Source organism: Silurus aristotelis (assembly GCF_946808225.1).
Source record: "Silurus aristotelis genome assembly, chromosome: 25".
In the NCBI taxonomy this organism is placed as follows: Eukaryota; Metazoa; Chordata; class Actinopteri; order Siluriformes; family Siluridae; genus Silurus; species Silurus aristotelis.
Window position 1 is genome coordinate 18,403,160 of NC_139598.1, and position 25,000 is coordinate 18,428,159.

At 35.5% G+C, this 25,000-nt stretch overlaps 1 protein-coding gene and 1 pseudogene across 2 annotated transcripts in view; one reads left to right on the top strand and one right to left on the bottom strand.

Annotated features, from left to right (window-relative positions):
* Positions 1 to 25,000, bottom strand: part of LOC310719738 (B-cell receptor CD22-like) — a 36,899-nt pseudogene that overhangs the window by 6,341 nt on the left and 5,558 nt on the right. Inside the window, exons 4-7 of the transcript XR_014538283.1 lie at positions 23,766 to 24,115; positions 23,417 to 23,668; positions 7,557 to 7,925; positions 7,205 to 7,459 (exon numbers count right to left, since the gene is read on the bottom strand). The product of XR_014538283.1 is annotated as a B-cell receptor CD22-like (transcript). The remainder of the gene's footprint in view (positions 1 to 7,204; positions 7,460 to 7,556; positions 7,926 to 23,416; positions 23,669 to 23,765; positions 24,116 to 25,000) is intronic.
* LOC310719729 (sialoadhesin-like) overlaps positions 9,737 to 25,000 on the top strand; it is a 26,259-nt gene continuing 10,995 nt past the window's right edge. The window contains exons 1-7 of the mRNA XM_083529730.1: positions 9,737 to 9,836; positions 10,886 to 11,254; positions 11,489 to 11,747; positions 16,522 to 16,865; positions 16,963 to 17,217; positions 17,323 to 17,691; positions 17,925 to 18,179. Of these exons, the coding sequence (XP_083385856.1) occupies positions 9,794 to 9,836; positions 10,886 to 11,254; positions 11,489 to 11,747; positions 16,522 to 16,865; positions 16,963 to 17,217; positions 17,323 to 17,691; positions 17,925 to 18,179 (1,894 nt within the window). The 5' untranslated portion in view covers positions 9,737 to 9,793. The remainder of the gene's footprint in view (positions 9,837 to 10,885; positions 11,255 to 11,488; positions 11,748 to 16,521; positions 16,866 to 16,962; positions 17,218 to 17,322; positions 17,692 to 17,924; positions 18,180 to 25,000) is intronic.

Genomic DNA, 25,000 nt, shown 5'->3' on the forward strand with positions numbered 1-25,000 from the left:
AGTTTATTTATTTATTTTATATCTAAGTAAAGAAGGGACGTCGTGAATAAGTGTACGTTTTTTGCTGGAGCGTTTTGCCTCTTTTATATTTAGTTATTTATTTAGGTCCCCTGGTGGTCTAGTGGTTAAGATGCAGCGCTCCCACCGCTGCGACCCGGGTTCGATTCCCGGTCAGGGAACCATCCCCAGCCACTCTCAGTGCCGGTCCCAAGCCCGGATAAATTGGGGAGGGTTGCGTTAGGAAGGGCATCCAGCGTAAAACATGTGCCAAATCAAACGTGCGGAGGATCTGCTGTGGCGCCCCCTAACGGGAGAAGCCGAAAAGAGAGTTTTATATTTAGTTATTTATTTACGTATCTACCTTTTTTTTCATAAAAATGGTAAAAACAGAATTGCGCGCTGAATTGATAGCGTGTTAATAACATTTAGTGCTGTTTAAAATAGTTTTAATTTTGACAGCCAAATATATATATATTAATACAAACTAATTAAAAATGTTGTTACCTAACGAATGTATTCAGGTTGAAGATCCACATACAGAACACAATCAGAGAAAAGATGATGATGATCATGAATGTCTCTGATCTCAGTCATGTTCTCATCACTGACTTCCTCTGTCTCATCCACATTAACCCCAAACTTCTTACTGCCTTCTGCCTGCTGATTCTTAGCTTCGTAAAGAGTGAGGGTCAGGACTTTATACACCAGCGGATTGAAAAAGACGCGCAGTTACAGGAAATCGGTTGTTCGGCTGAAATCGTCGCGCAGTGAAAAGAAAATTTTTTATATTTCACCAAATCAATGGATTAAAACTAAAGTAACGAGTCTGTTTTGAAAATGTAAGAAGTAAAAAGTACAGATATTTGTGTAAAAATGTAATGAGTAAAAGTAAAAAGTTGTCTGAAAAATAAATAGTGGAGTAAAAAACTGATACCAGAAAAATCTACTGAAGTACAGTAACGAAGTGTTTGTACTCCGTTACTTCCCACCTCTGGTGTGTGTGTGTGTGTGTGTGTGTGTGTGTGTGTGTGTGTGTGTGTAAATATTTTAAGACCGCTATTGTACCTAAGTGTGTATTTACAGTCTGCAGATAATATAGATATATTGATTATGCTGTAAATGTAGAAATTAAATGTATAAAGGTATGACTATATAGAAATATAAAGGTGTTGTGTGTTCAGTATAAAAATAAGACATTTTAGAAACACACATACACTTATAATATAATAATAATTTGTATAATAATATATACAAAATATAAAACAGTATTTTTTTATCATTAGTTTATCTCCTTTATTCTGTATGTGTTTCTCTACACAGATGTTCTCACTCAGGACAGTAACTGGAGAGTGAAATATCCTGATAATCAGATCTGTGCTGTGAGAGGATTCAGTGTCTCCATTCCCTGTAGTTATTATTATCCAACATCAAATCCCATTCATGTCAAACAAAAACTTTGGTGCTCAATGAACTCAATCAAAGATCAGTGTCATGACCCTCCATATGTTTATAACAGTGCATCAAACACCAAATCAGACTTTGAGTTCACTGGAGACGACAAATCAGACTGTACTTTATTAATCAAGTCAAGTCAAGTCAAGTTTATTTGTATAGCGCTTTTCACAACAGACATTGTCTCAAAAAAGCTTTACACAAATCAACAGTGAAGGTGAATGGTGTGAATTTGTCCCTGATGAGCGGCCGTGGCGACAGTGGCAAGAAAAAACTCCCTTAGATGTTATGAGGAAGAAACCTTGAGAGGAACCAGACTCAAAAGGGGAACCCATCCTCATATGGGTGACATCAAGAGTTTGATCATAAATCTTTCAACAGTACAGAACAGTGGAGAGTGAGAACTAACATGAGCAGAAGTGTCTGGGGAATCTGCTTAGACTGCTGCCCCCGCGACCCGAATTACGGATAAGCGGGAGAAGATGAATGAATGAAAAAAAAAAAATTAATTGTTTTAGTTTTTATTTACATTTACTACAAACGTTTATCCAAAGTGACCCAAAGCTGTGATCTACAAATGACGTTTTAAAATCTTGCTCAAGAATCCAGCAGTGGCAGCTTGAGAGTGTCGGGATTTTAGATCATTAAAACTCCCTGCATTCAATTATAATGATCAACATCTGAATCTGAAAATCTCGTTTCTAAACCCGTATTCAGGCAGGATTCAGTTTCCAGACTTAAGTAATGCTGCTGGAGGACGTCTTTATTAATTCTAAACAAAATCACACAGGTAAGGGTTCTCTGAATAAAAAACACACACAAATGGCTCACAATACAGTACAGTCTGTAGCTGTGCTCATATTAACTCAGTAAATGTTTTGTCAGGAGACAATAGATAAGATCAGACTCTTTCTGGATTTTATACAGAAGCACAGATATGTAGAAATACAGTATTAGTAGCTCACTGTCTAAGCTTGTTTATTAATGATGCAGGACATCCACCTAGTAATGCATTACAATAGTCTATTCTAGAGGTCATAAACGCATGGACGAGCTTCTCTGCATCAGATATAGATAACATATTTCTTAGCTTAGAAATATTTCTAAGGTGAAAGAAGGCTGTTTTTGTAACTTGATTGATGTGATTTTTAAAAGATAAGTTGCTGTCTAAAATAACTCCCAGGTCTTTTACTGTTGAACTAGTAGTTACAGAACAACCGTCTAAATGCAGGCTGAGATGCTGGAGATTCTGTGTACTAGTTTTTGGGCCGATGAGCAAAATCTCCGTCTTATCAGAATTTAATAGCAGAAAGTTATGGGTCTCTCATCCAATCTCTTATTTCTTTAACACACTCAGTTATGCGAGCTAATTGAGCGTATTGCCTGGTTTAGATGAGATATATAGCTGGGTATCATCAGCATAACAATGGAAGCTAATTCCATACCTTCTAATAATATTTCCTAACGGAAGCATGTATATTGTGAAAAGCAGGGGTCTTAGAACTGACCCTTGTGGCACGCCATAATTTACTAGCATTAGCCTGGATAGCTCTCCATTTAAATCTACGAAATGGTAACGATTGGACAGGTAGGATTTAAACCAGCTTAATGCCTGTCCCTGAATACCGATGTAATTCTGTAAGCGATTGAGGAGAAGATCATGATCTATAGTGTCGAACGTAGCACTAAGATCTAGTAAAACTAATAGGGAGATGTAGCCTTAGTCTGAAGCTAAAAACAGGTCATTAGTGATTTTAACTAGAGCAGTTTCTGTGCTATGTTGGGGCCTGAAACCTGACTGAAACTCTTCAAAGATATTGTTCTCTTGCAAGTGGTTACATAACTGGGCAGCGACAATCTTTTCTAAAATCTTAGACATAAATGGGAGATTTGAAATGGGTCTGTAATTCGATAGCGTGTTTGGATCCAGATTAGGTTTTTTAATGAGGGGCTTAATAACTGCTAACTTGAGGGATTTAGGGACATGACCTAACGATAGTGGAGTGGATTAACCTAACGATTAATCCACAATGTACAGTTTAATTATTCTGAAGAATATAAATTCAGATTTATAACTGATGTGACTGATGGCAGATGGACAGGAGACCCTGGAGTTACTCTACAAGTTACAGGTAAATTTTACTGATTCAAATAAAAATCCTAAATGATTTATTATGTGTGAGTGGTGGCTCCAGCGGTTAAGACTCTGGGTTACAGATCGGAAGGTCGGGGGTTCAAGCCCCGGTATCGCCAAGCTGCAACTCTTGGGCCCTTGAGCAAGGCCCTTAACCCTCTATGCTCCAGGGGATTCTTACGAGAAAAATAAATCAAGGACCGTGACGTCGGAGCGACATGGGGCCGCCTTCCCGTGGGTTTACCACCTGCAGGAGGGACCGTAAGGGACCGGTGCTGAGAGGATTGGGCAGCAGTCGAAGGCGGGGGCCTTGACAGCCCGATCCCTGGACACGGAGAAGTGTCTGGGGAATCTGCTTAGACTGCTGCCCCCGCGACCCGAATTACGGATAAGCAGGAGAAGATGAATGAATGAAAAAAAAAATTAATTGTTTTAGTTTTTATTTACATTTACCACAAACTTTTTTCCAAAGTGACCCAAAGCTGTGATCTACAAATGACGTATTAAAATTTTGCTCAAGAATCCAGCAGTGGCAGCTTGAGAGTGTCGGGATTTTAGATCATTAAAACTCCCTGCATTAAATTATAATGATCAACATCTGAATCTGAAAATCTCGTTTCTAAACCCGTATTCAGACAGAATTCAGTTTCCAGACTTAAGTAATGCTGCTGGAGGACGTCTTTATTAATTCTAAACAAAATCACACAGGTAAGGGTTCTCTGAATAAAAAACACACACAAATGGCTCACAATACAGTACAGTCTGTAGCTGTGCTCATATTAACTCAGTAAATGTTTTGTCAGGAGACAATAGATAAGATCAGACTCTTTCTGGATTTTATACAGAAGCACAGATATGTAGAAATACAGTATTAGTAGCTCACTGTCTAATCAGAACTCAAATTTCCAGCAGACACTGTGGCCTCTTAAAATGACAGAAGGAGACTTCAGGTTCCATAAACACAGCTTCCATATATATAAAAGGACTTTGATTCACTCAGATCAGCTATAAAGGAGCATATTCAGGAGGCACTCCAGAAGGGATACATTCAGCACTCCACATTTCCTCTTTCTGCTGGTTTCTTCTTCATGGAGATGAAAGGATGATGGCTTTTAACCTTACAGGTACACCAGTATATTTTTAAATACCACTGCCCACTACGTTTCCCCTGCAGCTCTTAAACAGCTTTTTAAACTCTTTCAGTGTAGTGCCTTCAACTAGGTTCCTGTCTATACCACATGATTTGTCTGAAACCTGATTTGATTTTATTTATTCTACCTTAGGCAGAAGTTAATGTGAAGGCTGACACACACACACACACACACACACACACACACACACACACACACACACACACACACACACACACACACACACACACACACACACACACACACACACACTATAAAAGTGAACCTGACTGAATAGTACTTAAAACACCCACAGAACAAAAAAATCAATAAGAATTGACTTAAAAACAATAAATTAAATTCTTATTTTAAATGTCCTTCCACACAGGATATTAACAGCAAATAAACTGACACGTCTTATTGTATTAAAAAACCTTAAAATATAATATGTTACATGCCTGGAAAAAAAAATCCCAGCTGTAATAATGACTAAATAAAACGCATCTGCACTGTGAGTGAATGAGGTGTGAAAGCATCATCAGATGTTCACAGCGCTGTAGATTACAGAATGGTCCTGCTCCTGTGGCTCAGTGTGGACACGCCTGAAATTACACACAAACCTGATTATCAGACACAAACGATGCACGTTTTTAACTTTGTGGATTCTCACTAACACATTTACATTTAAAGATAGATTTTTGTAGAATGAATAAATTTTAAAGCAATTATTTCACAGATTTTTACCGTTTGTTTTTTTTCTTGTGTTTGATGCAAACTGATACATACGTCTCTCCTCCTTCATCTACAACTTCTTCATCAGACAGTGGAACTTGGTTTAGCTGTGCTGTGACCTTTGAACTTATGGGAAGAGATGCTCTCAGATGGACTCGGGCGATATGGCCAACATATTATATTGTAATTTTCAAACACATTTCTGTGTAGACAGAATTTATCATGACCTACAGGTTTGTACACAAACTGCCAAAAGTACAGTAGTGTTTCATTACAAACCTGTTCAAGGATTATTTATACTGAAACAACAATTTATTAACAACTGAACATTTTTTGACCAAAGATTTTTTGACCACATTTTTGCCATCAGTTGCTTTTAACTATTTCTTAATTTATTTAATAAAAAGTATATTTCCTATATTCCAGATATGGTGTTAATGTATAGGAGGATGAAATGTAAAAACATTTACTAAAGAAATCCAAAGTGACAGGTAGAGTCATAAACATTAAACAGGCAACAGGTCAACAAACAAAAACAACTACAGACAAATAAATATGTAAAAAAAAAAAAATTTGTCATGTAGCAAAACACTGAATAAAGACACAACCAATTATATTACATGGGTGGAGACTTGAACTAAATAACCATAACCACATGGCCACACAAACCCAGAGTTAAAAGACAGAAGTGTGCCGTAGCTTCAGCATCTTATCTCAGACACTGTAATATCATTTTTATATCAAATCAGACAGACAAATTCTCAATTAAATTTTAGATATACTTTTTTTTTACCTTTTGGTTGTTCCTTTGTTTTTTTGGACAGACGCATAAGTCACTTCCTCTTTGTTTAACACGTGTTCTTCAGGAACTTCAGAGACGTGTCGTAAAATTAGTTTTATCTATGAAAAGATAACGCTTGCATCACCACGTCTAAAGTAAAGGTGTCAGCAATCAGGTTCAGAGGAAACTTGTTAAATCTTGACTTAAATAAGACTCTTCACTTAAAGTGTGGTGATGTTCAGTAGATGAGCAACACTTACAAATGAACAAAACATTCAGCAGTTAGTTGTTAGAAAAAAACCCTACATTAAAATATAATTCACTTAGATTTGATTATAGACTAATTATATTTCACATGAGGTATTTATGTATTAAAGTGGATGTCTAACGTAGTAACACTTTAAGTAGATATTATAATTATTCAAATATATTTAAGCTCCAATGAAAAAGGTCATACCTCTGTTTGGTCTTCACTTTCCCCCTCATTTTCCTCTGGAGTTTTAAGTTTCCTCCTAATAGAAGCAAGAAAACACACAGTGCACATGGATGTGTCCTAAAATACACACTGTCTCATACTGTAGTTAAAAAAAGTAAAGAACAAGACTGTGCATTATTACAGTATTATTACAAGTATTACAGCATTTTATATATAATATAACAGAGTCTCAACATCTGTTCATTTCAACTGGTATCAAGTTGATCAAAAACTTAACTAAAAATATGTCCTGAGACTCAAAATGAGTCCAACACAGGAGACTGTAATGTGTGGAGTTTTACCTCCTGCTGTAAATCACAGCTGGAACAGTTAAGATGATGAAAATCAGTCCAGAAGTCACCAAAGCAATCATCCGTTTTGATGAAGGTTTAGTATTTTTATCTGCTACGATAAAAAAAAACAATAAAGTGTAAATATTTAACTGAACACTTTATTTCCTTCAGTAATCATTCAGGAATGTTGTGAGCAGACGGACTCACCCTCGACCTGAAGGCTGATGGTTTTAGATCCTGATGTCCTGTTGCTTTTCCAAGTGCAGGTGTAATTCCCAGAATCCCTCAGGTTCAGAGCAGGAAAGTGAAGAACGGCTCCTGATTCAGGTAAGAGCTCGTTGTTCTTAGACCACACAAACTGTGAGGAACTTTGTGTGCAGTTCACATCACACGTCAGATTTAACGAGTCTCCTGGTTTAAAGGTTCCGTTTCCACTGAGTCTGATTAGTGACACCTTTAAATCTTTATCAGAGAGCAGGAAAGACTCCACATCAGTGACTCAGGATTACACACACATAATAAATCATTTAGGATTTTTATTTTAATCAGTAAAATGTACCTGTAACTTGTAGAGTAACTCCAGGGTCTCCTGTCCATCTGCCACCAGTCACATTAGTTATAAATCTGAATCTGTATTCTCCAGAATAACTGAACTGTACATTGTGGATTAATAAAGTACAGTCTGATTTGTCGTCTCCAGTGAACTCAAAGTCTGGTTTGGTGTTTGATGAACTGTTATAAACATATGGAGGATTCCGACACACACCTTTGTTTGAGTTCATTGAGCACCAAAGCTTTTGTGTCACCTGAATGGGATTTGATGTTGGATAATAATAACTACAGGGAATGGAGACACTGAATCCTCTCACAGCACAGATCTGATTATCAGGATATTTCACTCCCCAGTTACTGTTCTGAGTGAGAACATCTGTGTAGAGAAACACATACAGAATAAAGGGTTAAATATTTAATTAAATACAATAAAATATTTAAGTTAAACTGGAATATTGTTTTATAATAATAGTATTTATAAGTTCACATGTTTTAATCTGACGTTTCTTTTATTATTACACTGTACACACTTTACTTTTATATGTGTTTGTGGTTATACGAAGTATGAGATATCATAAAGCTTCTAGACTGATGATGTAACTGGTGCTGTTTTTGACCATGTGCTTTACTACGTCTGCGATTTCATCACGAACAGCAAGTTAGAACAAACAAACTTGAAATTCTGCGTGAAATCCAGACCTTCAACGAGCTCGAACCCTGAAACTGTCAAAACCATGTGGCAACTCGCAAGATCTGGCTCCTGTGGATTTCACCCTCTTCCCAAAGATAAGGTTGCAGCTCAAAGGTTGCCGTTTTTGACACTATTGTGGAGATGCCTGACATGCCTCGAAAAGAAGACTTCAAGATCCTTCCAGAAGAATGAAGGTGATTGTGTGGAAACGTAGATAAATAAAGTACTTGTAAACAGAGCGAGTCTACAAAATTATTTTTTCTTGAAACCATCATACATGTGTATATTGATTAATTTATGTGTATATTATAATTCAGTATATTTATGTACATACAGTATTTATCCTCCCCGATTTTTACAGTCAATATTCTTTACATTTTATATTCCTTTACACATTTATTCAAATTGTACAATAAATGTTAAAACAACAAAACTCCCACTGCAGGTCATTTGAGATCTGACTGACTCAATTTAACTACAACAAAACTATAAAAAGTAACGAGCTGATTATTTCACTTCTTTTTTTAAATAAATCTTTCTTTTAACAAAATGAAAAACATGTATAAAGTTCTTGCTAAAGCCACAAACCTGTAGTTTGCTAATCCTGTTAATTAATCCTGAATGCTGTGTGTGAAGATCCTGTACAGCTGTTTACAAGCAGCACATACATCATTCTAATATTTCACATAAAATACATAGATAATACATATAACAATAATCTGAGAGTGTAAGAGTGAGATGATGTTTCATACCAGACATTGTGAGCAGAATCAGAGCCAAGTGCAGCATCTTCAGCTCTTCTTCAGTAAGAACCCTCACACACTCAATGCTGCATGTTAATGATATATAAGAACTTAAAGCACTTCCTCAATTTACAGAATAAACCAAATATAACTGCAACCTCAAACACAAACACGATGCCAATCGATTAAAACAGGAAGATGAGCAGAGGCTTCGTCTTTTACATGCACAAACACACACACACACACACACACACACACACACACACACACACACACACACACACACACACACACACACACACACACACACACACACATTAAACCATTCCGACATTCTGATGTTCAGGTTAATGATCAGGTTTCAGCATCAAAATATTGTATTTACTTAAAAATTCTTAAAAAAACAAAAACAATAAAAAGTAGCTTTTCATGTTGAATGTATGGATGAGAATGATGATCTGCATGAAGGTGGTTGAGAAGATGTTGACTCTCTTCAAAACAACACCAAAATAACATTAAGAATTTAAAGGTGAAATGGTTTGGACACAGAAAGTGTGTGTGCTTCTGGTGACGGTGAAAATCTGAATGTGGTGTAAATAAAATACTGGTTAATGTTTGTGTGGCTACAAAATGCAGCATGAGGCTTCTGCTCATCTTCCAGTATCAACAGTTAGAAGACACTTGTTGTGATGTATGTATATAGATTGAGCTGTATATAGTTTATTTCATTAATTCAGGAAGTCCATTCAGTGAGCTCAGTATATACACACACACCTAGCTCTGAGTGTGTGAGGTTTTACTGAAGAAGAGATGAAGATGCTGCACTTGGCTCTGATTCTGCTCATGCTGTCTGGTATGAAACATCATCTCACTCTTACACAGTTTAAACTGGTTGCTAAATGATGTTGCAGTGTTTACGCTCAGTTACTGGATTATACGCTTATTATTAAGTCTAATTTTAGTGATCTATTAATTACTGCCTGAGAAAAAATTTGAATGATTTTAGAAATGTTTAGAAATTTAGAAATGTGCCCACTGTGGGAGGAATAAAGGTAAGAAAAAATATATAATGAATTAACTTGCTCATGTCCTGAGCTCTCTGTCTCATCTTCCTGCCACTTATTCATAAACTTCAAATTCTTTACATTAGGTTCTGTGGTGGGAAACAAAAGAGGAAGTAAAAACACATTTTCCAGGAACAAGGTTTTATTATGTTTACGTGGTCAGAGACCAGACCCACAGAAATTCTCCTCAACAGTCTTCCAAAAACAAGGGGAAAAACATTTAGACAATATGGAGTTCAGACGAAGTTGAAATGTGTGTTAGACAGTATCTAGACAGTTTCTAGAGAGTTGAAAGTTAAAACTCAACCTTCCGGGTTACTGAACAAAACGGCAGGGGTTGAAGCATCAGTACCGCCATGCTGCCTCTATTGGGCCCCTGAGTAAGGCCCTTAACCCTCTCTGCTCCAGGGGTGCTGTTTCATTAGTGCTTTAATGTACATGTGACAAGTAAATGCATCTATTCTATACAGGAATCATGTCATACACCACAACTTATGTTCTAAAAAATTTTTCACACTTGTTTCATTCTTTTCCTCTGTAGCTGAGCAGAACTGGTTATAAATAACTTTAGACTTTGCGTTTAGACAAGTGCAACATTTACTGCTTGTGTGTGTGTGTGTGTGTGTGTGTGTGTGTGTGTGTGTGTGTGTGTGTGTGTGTGTGAGAGCTACAATTTATCACCTTTTTTTCCAGTGTGAATATTTTTAAACCGCTATTATAATATTGTACCTGAGTGTGAGTATTAACAAAAACTCATAAACTTAAAAATATGCTAAATATAAAACAGTATATTATAATAATTTAATCTTCTTTATTCTGTATGTGTTTCTCTACACAGATGTTCTCACTCAGAACAGTAACTGGAGAGTGAAATATCCTGATAATCAGATCTGTGCTGTGAGAGGATTCAGTGTCTCCATTCCCTGTAGTTATTATTATCCAACATCAAAACCCATTCAGGTGACACAAAAGCTTTGGTGCTCAATGAACTCAAACAAAGACCAGTGTCATCACCCTCCATATGTTTATAACAGTTCATCAAACACCAAGTCAGACTTTGAGTTCACTGGAGACGACAAATCAGACTGTACTTTATTAATCCACAATGTACAGTTCAGTTATTCTGGAGAATATAAATTCAGATTTATAACTGATGTGACTGATGGCAGATGGACAGGAGACCCTGGAGTTACTCTACAAGTTACAGGTAAATTTTACTGATTAAAATCATTCATTCATTTATTTTCTCCCGCTTATCCGTAATTCGGGTCGCGGGGGCAGCAGTCTAAGCTGCCCAATCCTCACAGCACCGTCCCTTACGGTCCCTCCTGCAGGTGGTGAGCCCACGGGAAGACTGATTAAAATAAAAATCCTAAATGATTTATTATGTGTGTGTAATCCTGAGTCACTGATGTGGAGTCTTTCCTGCTCTCTGATAAAGATTTAAAGGTGTCACTAATCAGACTCAGTGGAAACGGAACCTTTAAACCAGGAGACTCGTTAAATCTGACGTGTGATGTGAACTGCACACAAAGTTCCTCACAGTTTGTGTGGTCTAAGAACAACGAGCTCTTACCTGAATCAGGAGCCGTTCTTCACTTTCCTGCTCTGACCCTGAGGGATTCTGGGAAATACACCTGCACTTGGAAAACCAACACGACATCAGGATTTAAAACCATCAGCCTTCAGGTCGAGGGTGAGTCCGTCTGCTCACAACATTCCTGAATGTCTGAAATTAAATAAAGTATCATCTTTCTCTGCATGTGTGTGTGTGTGTGTGTGTGTGTGTGTGTGTGTGTGTGTGTGTGTCTGCGTTGAGAAAATGTTACTTGTAAAAAGTTCTATACAAATATTAAAAATCGAACTGAAGGAGAGATGAAGGTTTAATGTTTTTTATTTGTCAATGCCACCATATGTGCAGAAATACAGAGGAATTAAAATATCGTTTCTCTTCTCTCTGATCAGGTGTTTTACATTGTTAATGTGATACAGAAAGTTTGTATAAACAGTCAGTGCATATAGAAAAGATTGTGTACGAGGTAACATCAGTGTACCTGTAATAAATAGACCTCTAGAATCCCAGTGAATTTTCTCGTAAACATCTGAATGACTATAAATGTAAATTGTGTATTGAAAAGTGCTGAACTTGTGTTAACTTTAATATTTATGTTTTTCATTGTTGTTTATGTTGAACAGATAAAAAACTTCTTTTATGGTCGTTTTGTATCATTGTTTTGGTGGCAACTGGACTGATTTTGGTTGTTGTGATTAACAGCAGGAGGTAAAACTCAAAATTCTTCTTCTTTTAAATAATGTGAATTTTATGTCTCCTAAATGAACATGTGTGTGATTACAGATGTGTCCATTCTGTGCAGCTGAAGAAGGACGATTCAGAATCCTTCACCACAGTACAGTACAATACATTCACCAGGAACTGATCACACTTTCACACCTCAATAACTTCATTCCAGATTTCTGCATGTGAATTTTCTCTGAAAGCAGAAAGACACGAGCTCATTATTCCTCTAGAGCATGAAACAAAATATGACATAAAACGTGGAATTATAAATAACAGTGGTAGCATTTAAACCCAAATAAAGAAACTATTGGTGAGATTTACTTGAGGTTTTGTCCAGTATAAAGTAATGTGTAACTTCAGCTTTAATGATTAGAGCAAGTTCACTATCCGTATGTTTATTTTTAATTAATGTGTGTATCTGTTATGGTTTGATTTTTATGAGAATAAAGAATTTATCTTTTATTATGCTGCCTGCTATCGTCTCTATTCTGATCTTTAAAGAAGTGAATGTGTAAATCTTTCTGTTTAATTTGTAAAAGCTGTTAATATTTAGATCTTATAACAGAATTAAATTGATCAATCGCTATAAATTATTTATATAAATTATGCCCTCTAGCGGCGAAAAACTGAAGCGCTGCTGAGGCTCTTTAGTTACTAAATGAATTTCAGCGCTAAAATTTAAAATTATATTTTATGACTTGTAGACAAAGTAAATAAATGTAAATAAGTTTTTGCTTAAGGTGAGGTTTGAGGTCGACTTTTATAACTTTTATCGACTTTCGTAACTGCTTATTTCACCCTCATCAACCACAAATTGATTATAAAGAAAAATGCTATGAGATATTAATGTCAAATGAACGTGTAAACACGACAGAACTCTATTTCTGAAAATATTTGTAACTCCATTCACAGGCATGGATTAAAAAAAAAATAATAAATTAAAATAAATAAATTAAAATAAAATAAAAAAATACCACAGTCGGGCACTAGAGGGCCTCACAACATTCCTGAATGTCTGGAGTGATTACTAAAGTGAATACATTTAATTGTGTACAGATGAATATTTACATATTTATTTAAATATATTTAAATGTTTTATTGTTCTTTTTTTGTACAATAGAAAAATCAAGAAAATCCTTATTTGACTGTCCATCTGGATGATAGTTTGTGTGATTGCTGTAGTGAGTGTCATCGTCTCAGACATCTCAGGAGCTGTGATTCACAACAGGAGGTAAAACTCTGTGAGCTGAATTTGGATACACAGCATACAGAGGTTCAGGTTGGATGATGATGTTCAAATTTTATTTAAGGATATAAAGATACACTCCATCTTTATACATTTATTATTTTTTTAAATTAAACTAGAAACCTTCAGGATCTGGTGTAAAGATGAATTGATCTACATTTCTTAACTCACAGAAGTCGAATACATGAACATAGAATTAGGCATGATCATTATCGTCACTGTTACTGTGTTGATTAAAACAAAGTTAGATCATCTAAAGGGAAATATTAGATTTAATAGTAAGAAAAATAATCACAGATGAACACAAAACTTTACACAGCATCGCTCTGTCCATTAAAACCCAAACCAAAATATTTTTCCTTTAAAGTCAGATAAAATTGTCAGAAATAATTGATTAAGCTTTTTAACATACATATGCATACAATCATATTTATTTATTTCACACTTTGATCCAAAATGACAAGTAGATAATATTGATTATTATCAATAATATCAATAAGTAGATAAAACTGAAGAATTAAACAGTGGCAACTTCACATTATCTGGATTTTAGATAATTAAATGTTACTGTTTTATTTAAAACAATTTCTCTGTAGTTTATTATACAGTAAGTGCCTTTTATAAGGGGGTGTGGCCACACACATTATGCTTGAGCATTAGGTTACGTGACTATAAAATGTACTATATATATATATATATATATATATATATATATATATATATATATATCTTGTACCCATGCACACACACACACACACACACACACACACACACACACACACACACACACACACACACACACACACACACACACACACACACACACAGAGCTTCTATATACCTACTTTCATTCATTCAGACTCGAACTCGAACTCGGACATGTCTGCGCATGCGTGACCTGATGAATGAGAAAGTGAAATGTAAATTTCTTTACTAAAAAGTAAAACATGCAGGAAATTAGCAAAGTACAACTAGTTATAAGACCATGAAATATGCCATATTAAACTGATATATACAGAAGCCACGGTACACTGTTTCTTTAAAAATGTAAAAAAAAGTCGTCAACGTGTTTTCCTGCCACCAGAGGGAGACAAAGAGATGGGTCTCGGTAATTACTGGTCTTCACTGGCAGTCACGTGTTTATAGCTTGAATTTATTTATTTGTATTATTCTCCCAATTACATGTGTGCTTTATTTTGGAATTTGCCGACATCATGATTTTATTGTTTATTTTCCATTGCTCTGTTCGCCTTGGGTTCTGTCTCTCGACGGTTATTTGTGTCTCCCTCAGTTGTTCCTGGTCTCCTACATAAAATTGTGCTTTAGTCCCACCTTAAACAATCTTAGATGACGAGATTAAGTTGTAGCACTAAGAGATCAAAGTTGTAGCAATTTATTTTCTTAGTGCTACAACTTTATTCCTGTAGACTTACATTAAAAAAATATTTAAGGTGGCACTAAAACGCCTCGTGCCTACATAACGAGGCCTGGGTTAAATAAAAGGAAAAAGATACATCTATTCATGTATGCTGTTAACAGACTTTAGTGTTATTTCCTGTGTTTGTTTATATAGTGTTCAATTTTAGCTCTTTTTATGACAATCACTGTATTGACTCAGAATTCTCCTGTCAGATCATACTTTAAAAATATATGATGACCAAGTGGATGAATATTTTTGCCCACACAGTGTGAAGTGTGTGTGTGTGTGTGTGTGTGTGTGTGTGTGTGTATGTGTGTGTATGTGTGAGTGTGTGTATGTGTGAGTGTGTACGTGTAAAAATACATAGCGCCTCTGATTATCTTCCGTTATTAGCACTTTACACTTCTTTGGCTTCTGAGACTGAAGTTATATTGGGTATATTAATTTAATTCAGGAAGTCCTTATTTGTGACATCGTTAACAAGTCAGTAAGTATCTAAACACACAGCACTGTTATGAGTGTGCTGTGTGAGGGTTCTTACTGAAGAAGAGATGAAGATGCTGCACTTGGCTCTGATTCTGCTCATGCTGTCCGGTATGAAACATCTTCTCACGCTTACACACAATTATTGTTTAGTTTGTAGTGTTTGTTGATTGATGTTGCAGTGTTTACACTCGGTTACTGGATAATTCACTCACACACACATATTATACTGTCTGATGCTGGTAATTACTGATTTCGAATGTTTGTGTTAAGACAATAATTATGATTCATTTAAAACTAAAAACAGTCTTAGTAGATGTTAACATGCATATATTTGAGGCTCTTGATGTGCTTTCAAGATCAAAATATCTATAATCATAAGAGCAGATTATTTTATATATAAAAAGGCCCACTAGCATCATGTTGTACCTCAGACCTTTAACTGAAAGACATAAAAAGACTAAACCCCTGCTGTCTGTACTACAGGCAGACAGGTTGCCATGTGTTGCTAAACCCATTCCTATTATCATGTATTAAACCTTTTCTTTTTTAAAGTAAATTCATGCAGTAAGCTAAAATAATCATGTACCATACTATTGTGTGTGCTTTAAAGAGTGCCCCTGATTGTATTTTTATTACCTCACTGTAAACCCACATTTCATTCACAATAGAACATAGAAAATGAGGGCAACCTTCCAACATCTACATGCACTAAGAAAGTAATTAGCAGCCAATATTCCAAATTGTGATACCTATATAAAAGCAGGACTTTTGGAAGCTTGATATTGTGGACCACTCAGGTGTGTAATTACATCATACCAAGAAAAAAGGACCTCAGCCATTACCTAAGAAAGGCAGAACTTATCTGCTACATTGGAGGGGTCACATTTTGCTGAGAAAAAGATTCTTGTTTACAAATGATTGTTTTCCAACTGATGATCCCCCAAGCCTGTGAAGACTACTTAATTTTCCAATCTCCTTTATTCTGTATGTGTTTCTCTACACAGATGTTCTCACTCAGAACAGTAACTGGGGAGTGAAATATCCTGATAATCAGATCTGTGCTGTGAGAGGATTTAATGTCTCCATTCCCTGTAGTTATTATTATCCAACATCAAATCCCATTCAGGTGACACAAAAGCTTTGGTGCTCAATGAACACAAACAAAGATCAGTGTCATGACCCTCCATATGTTTATAACAGTGCATCAAACACCAAATCAGACTTTGAGTTCACTGGAGACGACAAATCAGACTGTACTTTATTAATCCACAATGTACAGTTCAGTTATTCTGGAGTCTATAAATTCAGATTTATAACTGATGAGGAAAAATGGACAGGAGACCCTGGAGTTACTCTACAAGTTACAGGTACATTTTACTGATTAAAATAAAAATCCTAAATGATTTATTATGTGTGTGTAATCCTGAGTCACTGATGTGGAGTCTTTCCTGCTCTCTGATAAAGATTTAAAGGTGTCACTAATCAGACTCAGTGGAAACGGAACCTTTAAACCAGGAGACTCGTTAAATCTGACGTGTGATGTGAACTGCACACAAAGTTCCTCACAGTTTGTGTGGTCTAAGAACAACGAGCTCTTACCTGAATCAGGAGCCGTTCTTCACTTTCCTGCTCTGACCCTGAGGGATTCTGGGAATTACACCTGCACTTGGAAAACCAGCACGACATCAGGATCTAAAACCATCAGCCTTCAGGTCGAGGGTGAGTCCGTCTCCGAGTGAAACTAAATTTCATCTTCCAGATGCATTACCTTTACTCAAATTGCAGTTTCGATTTATTTCACATCGTATGTGTTTCTCTACACAGATGTTCTCACTCAGAACAGTAACTGGGGAGTGAAATATCCTGATAATCAGATCTGTGCTGTGAGAGGATTCAGTGTCTCCATTCCCTGTAGTTATTATTATCCAACATCAAATCCCATTCAGGTGACACAAAAGCTTTGGTGCTCAATGAACTCAAACACAGATCAGTGTCATGACCCTCCATATGTTTATAACAGTTCATCAAACACCAAGTCAGACTTTGAGTTCACTGGAGACGACAAATCAGACTGTACTTTATTAATCCACAATGTACAGTTCAGTTATTCTGGAGAATATAAATTCAGATTTATAACTGATATCAGTGTTGCCAGATGGACAGGAAACCCTGGAGTTACTCTACAAGTAACAGGTAAAACCAAATCCCTATGTTGTGTTATTATTATAAGTTTCCTAATCTATAGGTATAAATTATACTTTTGCAGACTTATTTATTATTGTGATCTTGTTGAATCCAATGCCAGGATCAGTTCTAATTTTATAATGAAATCTCATTAAGCTGATGTTCATTATTCAATAATAGATTTATTATGTGTGTGTAATCCTGAGTCACTGATGTGGAGTCTTTCCTGCTCTCTGATAAAGATTTAAAGGTGTCACTAATCAGACTCAGTGGAAACGGAACCTTTAAACCAGGAGACTCGTTAAATCTGACGTGTGATGTGACCTGCACACAAAGTTCCTCACAGTTTGTGTGGTCTAAGAACAACGAGCTCTTACCTGAATCAGGAGCCGTTCTTCACTTTCCTGCTCTGAACCTGAGTGATTCTGGGAATTACACCTGCACTTGGAAAACCAACACGACATCAGGATCTAAAACCATCAGCCTTCAGGTCGAGGGTGAGTCCGTCTGCTCACAACATTCCTGTATGTCTCGAGTGATTACTGAAGGAAATAAAGTGACGTGTTCAGTTAAATTCTGTTATTTTCATCATCTAACAATCCAGAAAATCCTGATCACTGGTCAATCTGGATGATAGTTTGTGTGATTGCTGGATTGAGTTTTATCATCTCAGGAGCTGTGATTTACAACAGGAGGTAAAACTCTGCATGTTTCTGTACAATACATTATCTACAGACTAAAAAACGAACACATATGATTTTGACACATCACAGTTAACATCAATTATGTTTTGTATAATCTTTATACAACTGATGACAAATGAAATCTACACAACCTGAAACAGACTCCAACACCTCTAATCTCTGTGTGTTAAACCATAGCTCTCACAGTTACTTCCTCTGGAGAACGATGTTCTTTTATTTTCATCAGACTTGTTTCACATTCACATTATCAAGCAAGAAAATTGTATTTAACTTCCAACACTGTTCTTTTTTTCTTTTTTTTTTTCCAGAATGAGGATTAAAATACGTTAATGATTTCACATCCAGAGTAGTCTGATTAGCCAGAAACTTTATTACAACAGCTCAGTAAACAAGAGAAAATGAAAATTGCAGACTGTACAGAGGTTCAGGTTTCCACCACTAGGTGGTGATATTGTTCAAAATGTAGATACAACAAAACAAAAGATACACTCAACCTTTACGCATTGATTTTCTGAAAGATCAAAATAGAGACCTTCAAGATCTGGTGGAATGGCGAAAAAATGCATTTCTCTACATTTATTAAATTACATCAGCGAAATACATAAACATAGCAGTAGATATGATCATCATCTCATCATCACTGTTACTGTTTTAATAAAAAGAATTAAGAAAAATAACAGATTAAAAAAGGAATTAAAATATTTACCTGCAGCATGAACACAAAATTGAATTCAGCATACATGTTACTTTATACGTAAACAGCTAAACCAAAATAATTTTTTATTTATTTATTATTTATGTTTCCAAAAGTTTTTTGTTAGAAAAAAAATCAATAACATTCTGCTAAGATATAAACCAACCATCTGACCTTAGCCCTTAATACATTTTTTATTTTATTTTTTTATCTGTTTTGCCTTTTTATTAAGTTCTTACTTTACACTTCCCCAAACTTTGTTAATCCACAATGTGCACTTCCGTTATTCTGGAGTGTATAAATTCAGTGAATATGAACAAATGGACAGGAGAACCTGGAGTTACTCTTCAAATTTTACTGATTAAAATAAAAATCCCAAGATAGATCTTAAGATAGAGATGATTCTGAAATCTATGCTAATGTTTAATAGCACTTATGTGATCACATGTTCACACCTCACACTCAGCTCAATCTTCAGCTTGTGATTTTCCTCTGTGAGCTGAAATAGAATATTACACATCATATACACTTCCTTTGTGATGCTTTTACTTGTTTTTAGGATTATTCATGTCTAAATTACAGTCGTCTATCCTTCTTTCTCTTGTAAGCAGTGTTTGATGTGAGCCCTGACTGACCAGAACGCAGCACAAGCTGCTTTAACACTGAAGTGCTCAATAGATTAGACTAGATTAGTTTAGATTAGATTATTACTTGTACTGTATAATTTTAATACAACTGATAAACAAAAAAAGCTACACAACCTGAAAAAGACTCGAACACACACTTGTCACTATACATGCCATATTTATTAAACACTCCCTGTGTGTTAAACCTCTAAACTCTCACACTTCGAGAACGATGGGCTTTTATTTTCATCAGACTTGTTTTACATTTTTAAACAATTAAATTGTGTTTAACTTCCAAATCAGTTTTTTTATTTTTTTCATAAGGTGTTTTATTACAACAGCTTAATAAATAGAGAAGAGAGATAAAAGAGAAGATAAAAACTGCAGACTGTACAGCGGTTCAGGTTTCCACCACTGGGTGGTGATATTGTTCAAAATGTATTTAAAAACATGAAGATGCACTAGACATTTATACATTTACTTCTGAAAGATCAATCTAGAGCCCTTCAGGATGTGGTGTAAGATTAACAAGATGCATTTATTTACATTTACTAAAACTACAGCAGCAAAATGCATTACCATACAGTAAGTATGATCATCATCATCATCATCATCATCATCATCATCATCATCATCACGGAAATGCCAAATTTACTATGGAATAAAAATAATCACCTGCAGCATGAACACAAAGTTTTATACAGCATACATTTTACTATACATCAACAGCTAAATCAAAATAATTATTTTGTTTTATATTTTTTTTTATGTTTTTAAATGTCTCTAACATTCTGCTAACATAAGTACAGTATGCAAACTATAATTTTCATTTACACCAAACGTTTATCCAAAGTGACCTACAGCTGTATAAATGATGTATAAAAATCTTGCTCAAGAATCCAGCAGTGGCAGCTTGAGAGTGTCGGGATTTTAGATCATTAAAACTCCCTGCATTCAATTATAATGATCAACATCTGAATCTGAAAATCTCGTTTCTAAACCCGTATTCAGACAGAATTCGGTTTCCAGACTTAAGTAATGCTGCTGGAGGACGTCTTTATTAATTCTAAACAAAATCACACAGGTAAGGGTTCTCTGAATAAAAAACACACACAAATGGCTCACAATACAGTACAGTCTGTAGCTGTGCTCATATTAACTCAGTAAATGTTTTGTCAGGAGACAATAGATAAGATCAGACTCTTTCTGGATTTTATACAGAAGCACAGATATGTAGAAATACAGTATTAGTAGCTCACTGTCTAATCAGAACACAAATTCCCAGCAGATACTGTGGCTTGACTAAACTCTTCCAGTGTAGTACCTTAAACTTGGTACCTGTCTATACCACATGAAAAGGGCCAAACAAGGGCAGGACTGACTAACAGCATTATTGTGGAGATTTAATTATAAATTGAAATATATTTATGGGATTCTATGGTATTAGCTTCCACTGCTTTGCTAATGATACCCAGCTATATATCTCATCAAAACAGATCTCAATTTTTACATTCAAAACGATTTGCCCCTAGAGGCCGCTCTTGTAATGACAGCGGACCGGAAGTCGGAAAAACTATCGGTATGGATTATTGTTGATAGCCGATAGTTCCAGCAATCAACTTTCGGTGCGTTGACCTTTATTAATAGAAAAATTTAACTTTGAAAGCCAGCTTATATGATTAAATTCAGATATAATATGAGTATAACATGTATTTAACATGTAATTTTTAAATATGTCTTTGTTCAAAGGGTCGTTTCAAATGTGGAGGCGGACTGTAGTTTGGGGACCCCTGCAGTAAACCATAATGTTTTACATGCATGGTAGAAAAATCACAGGTTAAATGATTACTATATAAAACTGTATCATCAGCATCATCAGACCGTCACAGTGCTGTAGATTACAGAATTGTCCTGCTCTTGCGGCTCCTTGTGGCCACACCTGAAATTACAGACAAACCTGATTATCAGCCACAAGTGATGCATGTTGGACTGCTTTTACACTACATGTGTGGTTTCCCACGAACATGCTTAAATTTAATGGAATGTAATACATGTAATATAAGAGATGCTGGTGAGAAAATGACTATAGAAATGTAGACAATATGAAATATTATAGATGCAATAACAAGCATGAGAAAGAGAGCGTACTTGTGTTTCACATACGTGCAAAAGCAATAATACATGCTGCTATTGAGAGAATTTTATACCAATCCAACACAGTGTTTTATTGTCTCTTAATAGAATGTATATGTATATATTTATGTTATATTTATTATAATATTTATATTTATGTATAATATTATAGTATTGTATTTAGTGATATAAGCATCTGTGTGCATCGAACCCAACAAGTCAACCAAACAATGAAACGAAACCAAGAAGACAAATCCAACGTGGGAGTCAGAATCACAAACATCTGGAAATCAGGGTGAACATGTGGGAAAAATGAGATCTCGAAACATGATTCAACAAAAGGGGAATCGAGACACAGAATAATTGGAATTGTAATTAGACGTCAAAACACTGATCAATACTTTTCAGGGAATAAATAAAAAATTATAGATAGAAAATAGGTGTGAGCAATTAGGGTAGACAAATACATCACTGAAGTGGAGTCTGAAAATAAATATGAATAAAAAATAATTTAAAAAGTAAAAATAAATAAAAACAAAAAAGTGCACCAGAGATTTGTCCTGCAGCACCAGGAGGAAAATAATTTTTTTATTAAAATTAATTTTTTAAGGAAAATGCCTTTGTATACCATTTCAGCCAGTCATATGATCTATTGAATATTAAATATAGTGTTTATTACCTTGTGGTTGTTGGTTTGTTTATTTGGACAGACGCATAAGCCACTTCCTCTGTATTCATGATTTCTTTATCAGGAACTTGAGACACTCGGTTTAACTGTCGCTTTGTCTGTGAAAATATAATGTTTGCATCATCGCGTTTAGTATACAGCAGTGTGGGAAAAAGCCATCAGCTCTTTTTCTTTATTTTCTTTAAGCAGTGTATTTACAACACACTTCAAGTGAAACATCAACTTAGTCTACAAAGAATCTTCTAATTGTGTAATTGTGTAAAGTTGTTAGAAAACATCCCCTTGAAATACTAAACTAAATTTAAATATAACTTTAATAACAGCTTCAAACATCACAAAATCTCATACAGTATATAAGAACTGAGTGTATGTATGAATGTTTAACACTTCTATGTTAATCAAAGTTCTATTCTTCATAAATACACTTCAAACCACATTTCTATAAAAAAGGTCATACCTGTGTTTTCTCTCCACTTTCTTCTGGAACATTAAGTTTCCTCCTAACAGACGCAGAAAAACACACAGTGCACATGAACATGTCCTGAAATACACTGTGATCTCATAAATGCTCATTGTACAAAAGTAATAAACAACAGTGTACACGTTAAAGAGTTCAAATAAATCGTAAGAATCGTTTACAGTCCAACACAGGACATGATTTTTATCTGTGTAGACTGTAATGTGTGGAGTTTTACCTCCTGTAGTAAATCACAGCTGGGACAATTAAGACGAGGAGAATCAGTCCAGCTGTTAATAAAACAATCAACCAGTTTGACAAAGGATTCAGATTTCCATCTGTTAAAATAAAAACAACAGCATTTATCATGTGAATTATTTCCTTCAGTAATCACTCGAGACATTCAGGAATGTTGTGAGCAGACGGACTCACCCTCGACCTGAAGGCTGATCGTTTTAGATTCTGATGTCGTGTTGGTTTTCCAAGTGCAGGTGTAATTTCCAGAATCCCTCAGGGTCAGAGCAGGAAAGTGAACGGCTCCTGATTCAGGTAAGAGCTCGTTGTTCTTAGACCACACAAACTGTGAGGAACTTTGTGTGCAGTTCACATCACACGTCAGATTTAACGAGTCTCCTGGTTTAAAGGTTCCGTTTCCACTGAGTCTGATTAGTGACACCTTTAAATCTTTATCAGAGAGCAGGAAAGACTCCACATCAGTGACTCAGGATTACACACACATAATAAATCATTTAGGATTTTTATTTCAATCAGTAAAATGTACCTGTAACTTGTAGAGTAACTCCAGGGTCTTCTGTCCATCTGCCATCAGTCACATCAGTTATAAATCTGAATTTATATTCTCCAGAATAACTGAACTGTACATTGTGGATTAATAAAGTACAGTCTGATTTGTCGTCTCCAGTGAACTCAAAGTCTGATTTGGTGTTTGATGAACTGTTATAAACATATGGAGGGTCATGACACTTATCTGTGTTTGTGTTCATTGAGCACCAAAGCTTTTGTGTCACCTGAATGGGATTTGATGTTGGATAATAATAACTACAGGGAATGGAGACACTGAATCCTCTCACAGCACAGATCTGATTATCAGGATATTTCACTCTCCAGTTACTGTTCTGAGTGAGAACATCTGTGTAGAGAAACACATACAGAATAAAGAAGATGAAATAATACTGATAATGTTTTATATTGTTTGATTTGAAGTCCATAAATAAATAAACACGCAAAAAAATGCATACAATGTGCAGGTATATTGTAGGTATCTGTGTTTCTCTATACATTATATTTATTTTTATACAGTATTTATCATTTAATATTTTTATATTTTACTGAACATATTTATACAAATGTATGTAATAAGAATGTGAGAAAGAAAAAAGCTCTGAATGCTGTATGATGATCCTGCAAAGACTTTATCACGTATTCTGAATAATTCACCTGTTACTTTTTTGTAAAATAATGAACATTACAGAATTATTTCATATTATTTAAATTACAGAACGATGTTAAGATGCCGGATTCATATTGATTTATTTTAATTTTAATAAATTCTCCACACAACTTTTTATTTTCACTGGAAAACTCTCTACTGTCTTTCTGCACTCTAATAAACAGCTGCTTTACACTTATAACACGACTTTACTCTTATCATTCATTCATTCATTTATTTTCTCCCGCTTATCCGTGATCCGGGTCGCGGGGGCAGCAGTCTAAGCAGGCCCCCGCCTTCGACTGCTGCCCAATCCTCACAGCACCATCCCTTACGGTCCCTCCTGCAGGTGGTGAGCCCACGGGAATACTCTTATCATGTGTTTCCAAAAGAAGCCAAATATATATTTGTGTGTGTGTGTGTGTGTGTGTGTGTGTGTGTGTGTGTGTGTGTGTCAAGTCAAGTCAAGTCAAGTTTATTTGTATAGCGCTTTTCACAACAGACATTGTCTCAAAGCAGCTTTACAGAAAACAACAGTGAAGGTGAATGGTGTGCGTTTGTCCCTG